Below are 4350 nucleotides of genomic sequence, written 5' to 3' on the forward strand. Positions count from 1 at the left end.
TATTGGTAGAAACGCTTCAAGCCTCCAAGAACGCCAAGCACACTTCTACTAAAGATCCATGATTTGGCCTGTGTCATTATTTACCCCATCAAAACGAGTCACACTTGCGTCCCAAATGGCACCCTGTTTCCTACATAGTGCCCTACTTTTGACCACATCCAATGGGGCTCTGGTAAAAAGTTGTCACTCTATACGGAAAAGACGGCCAGTTGAGACTCGAACTGAGAGAACTGGAAGGAAATCAACGTTGCTGATGTCTCTTTATGCCACTGAAGCACTTTACATCAGAGCTACTTTGAAATGCATGAGCTGGCTGGAAGGGTGTCTCAGGTGTCAGGCAGTAGGACTGGTTAAACACCAATAAAGAAGTGACATTTCACAGAGAGAGAGAGAGAGAGAGAGAGAGAGAGAGAGAGAGAGAGAGAGAGAGAGAGAGAGAGAGAGAGAGAGAGAGAGAGAGAGAGAGAGAGAGAGAGAGAGAGAGAGAGAGAGAGAGAGAGAGAGAGAGAGAGAGAGAGAGAGAGAGAGAGAGAGAGAGAGAGAGAGAGAGAGAGAGAGAGAGAGAGAGAGAGAGAGAGAGAGAGAGAGAGAGAGAGAGAGAGAGAGAGAGAGAGAGAGAGAGAGAGAGAGAGAGAGAGAGAGAGAGAGAGAGACTCCTTTTGTCTTCCTATAGGGAGCTGGATAGGGCAACATTATTTGCAATGTGTTGATTTGTGATGAGCCTCGGCTTTCTTTCTTCATTTTATTGATCCCAGCTCCCAACACATGCTGCATCAATGAGCCACGCAAGGATAAAAAGCCATTTGTGGGGAACACGGCCCTGTTGAGTCAGGTTGCACAGTTAGATATGTAGAAAGGCTATAGGCCTCCCTTGACTGGATCCCAGTAGGAGCATCATTCTTTACTCTCTCTCTCTCTCTTTCTCCCTCTCTCCTTGAGTTGAGCTGTATGATTAGTTTGCTTATTTGGGGATAAAACGTTTTTGTATGAAGAAACAAAATATAAAGCCTATTAGCCAACAAGTCTATATGTTGCACTGTGTGTATTTATGCATAAACTATTTAGTTACAAAGCATAGGCATACACTAATAGACCTACCCTAAATAGTCTCATATACGATTAAGAAAGGCTGACCTGAAGATAAAATGCAGCCCTGGCTGAACTGTGATAAATGGAGAAAATATGAATTAGGTGCTTAGTTAATAACCCCTGAGGCAGGCTGTATAGGCCCACACAATAAAACGGCAGTCCTGCCACTTGGTTTGCTATGGAAGCCTGCTGAGGAGTTGTCCTGACATCTAGTGGTGTATTTTTGCAACACATGCATGTTTTGTAATGTGATGAAAATGCAACTTGCCATGGGTCATTATAAAAAAAAAGGCAATAGGCCTACCTGGCAAAAAAATGTGTCTAAACTCAACCTCCTCAATTATGGTGCAGTATTCATGTCATAGGCCTACATCTTTTTAATTTCTATCTTTATTTTGTATGTGTACGTCATAGCTTACATGGGTGCCAGAAATGTATTTGAATAAATAAATATAACACTGTACAAAGTTTTGTAACCTTGAAGTTTCGTTTCACTATTGACCCTTAGTGCAGTTTGCTTGCCGCTATGCACATGTGGCACGGGTAATGTGAAGTTTCTCCCCTCCATACTGAGGTCTATAAGCATTCCTGATTTGTCTGCTACGCGAAGGCGGAGTCTCCTAGTGTAGTAGACTAATTTGTGTGCGCAACGCTGAATGGTAACCTGTGAACCAACAGTCACTCCACAGCGCTGGGCTTCAGGATGTTATTTTTTTCGCCGATAACAGAAATGTTCTTTATTTAAGCTACCTGGCCTCTTCAGAGAAGGTCTGCATTTGCATATTAATTCATTTCAAGATGAGATGTTAATACAACAACCCGTGGTGGATTGTTAGGCAGCATCCGATTATTGAATAGCATTTGTTGGCTGCAGCTGTATGCGACGGGAGACAACGTGCCAGAGGTGACTGCATCTCATCGCAGCATTTATTGATAGACCAAGGGGGACTGATGACAATAACAATTTCAGATAGTATTTAATTGTGCTCGTCTACAATACATACAGGTTATCTACCTCGAGAAATGCGTGCTTGCAGAACGCATTAGCAGAAGATGGAACAACAATGACTTTTTTCATATAGATCTCAGAAAGCTATAGCCCATGTGTATGCCTAGCTTAAAGCAGGTCCCTCTTATTGGACTTCTCATTCACTAGTGCGTAAAATGGGCAACAGTTTTTCTAACATAGCTGCTTTTCAGTCCCTGCATATTGTAATGCTGGGTTTAGATTCTGCCGGTAAAACGACTGTCCTGTACCGCCTGAAATTCAACGAATTTGTGAACACTGTTCCCACAATCGGATTTAACACAGAGAGGATAAAACTGAGTAACGGTACCGCCAAAGGGATTAGTTGTCATTTTTGGGACGTCGGGGGGCAGGAGAAGCTGAGACCGTTATGGAAATCCTACAGTCGGTGCACGGATGGCATTATTTACGTAGTGGACTCAGTGGACGTGGACAGACTAGAGGAAGCCAAAACAGAACTGCATAAAGTTACCAAATTCGCAGAAAACCAGGGGACTCCATTACTGGTGATAGCCAACAAGCAGGACTTGCCCAAGTCTCTACCGGTCCATGAGATTGAGAAGCAACTGGCACTGCATGAGCTCAGCCCTTCTACCACTTACCATGTCCAGCCTGCATGTGCCATCATAGGTGAAGGGCTCCATGAAGGCATGGATAAACTGTATGAAATGATTGTGAAACGAAGGAAATCACTGAAACAAAAGAAAAAGAGATAACTCATTACTGTGAAGTTGACCGCTATCTTCTGAGCAGTCTGCTACTGTACCGTGACTTTTGCTATAGTAGGCATGTCAGGTGATTCTTGTTATGATACACTGTATAGCTTTGGGGTTATTGGTGAAGCTAGTCACTTTTAGCTGTGCTGTTACATTCAATTACACAGAGGGAGGAAAATAAAAACTTGCCTCTTGCTATCAGAACTGTCCTTGACAGGCTGGTACCTGTTTGTTGCTGCGTCACAGTATTTTCTTGTCAATAGTTTTTTTTTACCTGAAGAGTGAATGCCCTACACAGCACTTTTTTTCATTCCTGATTGGAATGAACGTCATTAATCAATATCAATGTGCTTATACATTTTATTTTCCCACTTTGCGCGCTCTGTTTATGTTACTAACACATTGAGAGAGACCGTCCATGTCGTTCTAATAGTTCCTCTGCTCATTTGATAACTGGGCAAACAGTGCTGTTTTATAGTAGAATACAATAGCCTATATTGGGGTTAAGGTGTCTTTCGAATATAGAAGGCTATTCATATATTGCACGTTTCATCACAATATTATTTGGAACGTTTGTTTTATGACTGATGCCCATTCTACTTAATGCAGTGTCAATAAGTGCCGATGAAGATTTAGTCTGAAGTGCATTACTGTGGCTTGGAAACACGATTACCTTCCCGAAAGGAGGCTAATAATTAGTAGGACAAGCTTTTGTTATTATTGTTATGTCGCCAGATTGACTTTAGATGCAGTATAACTTTAGCTAGCTAAGATTGAGGGGAGAGTGCAACATTTTTGCTAGCTAACATTAGCATTGTTACCTATTTCTGACAAACTTTGCTATCTCTCTCAAGTAAACTTGACGCCATCATAATGATGGCAAAGTTGTTTACTACTAATTATTTGTCTTCTTTAGCAATATCATCGGATTTCCAGGCCACTATAGTGTAATTTTACTGTGGATATAGATACTTTTGTACCTGTTCCCTACAGCATCTTCAAGGTCTTTTGCTGTTGTTCTGGGATTGATTTGCCCTTTTCGCACACCAAAGTACGTTCATCTCTAGGGGACAGAACGCGTCTCCCTCCTGAAACAGTCATTAGCCCCCACTCAGAAAGTCTGAGACTGCAGTCCAAACACTTAAAAGACACAGCCTCATTCACTTACTTTTGCCTTACAGGCTGACTACACCGCTCGCGTCGCGTTGCAAAAATACATTTAAAAATCTATATTATTAAATTATTACGCCAACGAGCATCTGCGTTGCCAAGGACTAAAATAGAAATCAGTTCTATTTGTGACGCAGATCGTGCTGCAAGTCCTGCCTCTCCCATCTTCTCATTGGTTTATAGAAGCAGGTACCCACGTGCCATCTCCTCATTGGTTATACCCATATGGGTGACTGAAAGACGAACGAGGTCAGTGGCTGTAATACACCTAATTTATGAAAGTTGCCAATCTCAATATAAAGTCCATAGAAGAAAAAGCTTAGAAGAAGGAGAGATGACTCGAAACGA

General features: G+C 42.1%; 1 protein-coding gene across 1 annotated transcript; it reads left to right on the forward strand.

The window, feature by feature from the left end:
• Positions 1–592: 592 nt before the first annotated feature.
• LOC110527536 (ADP-ribosylation factor-like protein 4C) lies at positions 593–3974 on the forward strand. Its single transcript, XM_021608880.2, has one exon. It carries the CDS (start codon positions 2254–2256, stop codon positions 2830–2832), a length of 579 nt encoding a protein of 192 aa, XP_021464555.1. The 5' UTR covers positions 593–2253; the 3' UTR covers positions 2833–3974.
• The last annotated feature ends 376 nt before the right edge of the window (positions 3975–4350 follow it).

This window comes from Oncorhynchus mykiss, chromosome 7 (genome assembly GCF_013265735.2).
Source record: "Oncorhynchus mykiss isolate Arlee chromosome 7, USDA_OmykA_1.1, whole genome shotgun sequence".
Lineage (NCBI taxonomy): Eukaryota > Metazoa > Chordata > Actinopteri > Salmoniformes > Salmonidae > Oncorhynchus > Oncorhynchus mykiss.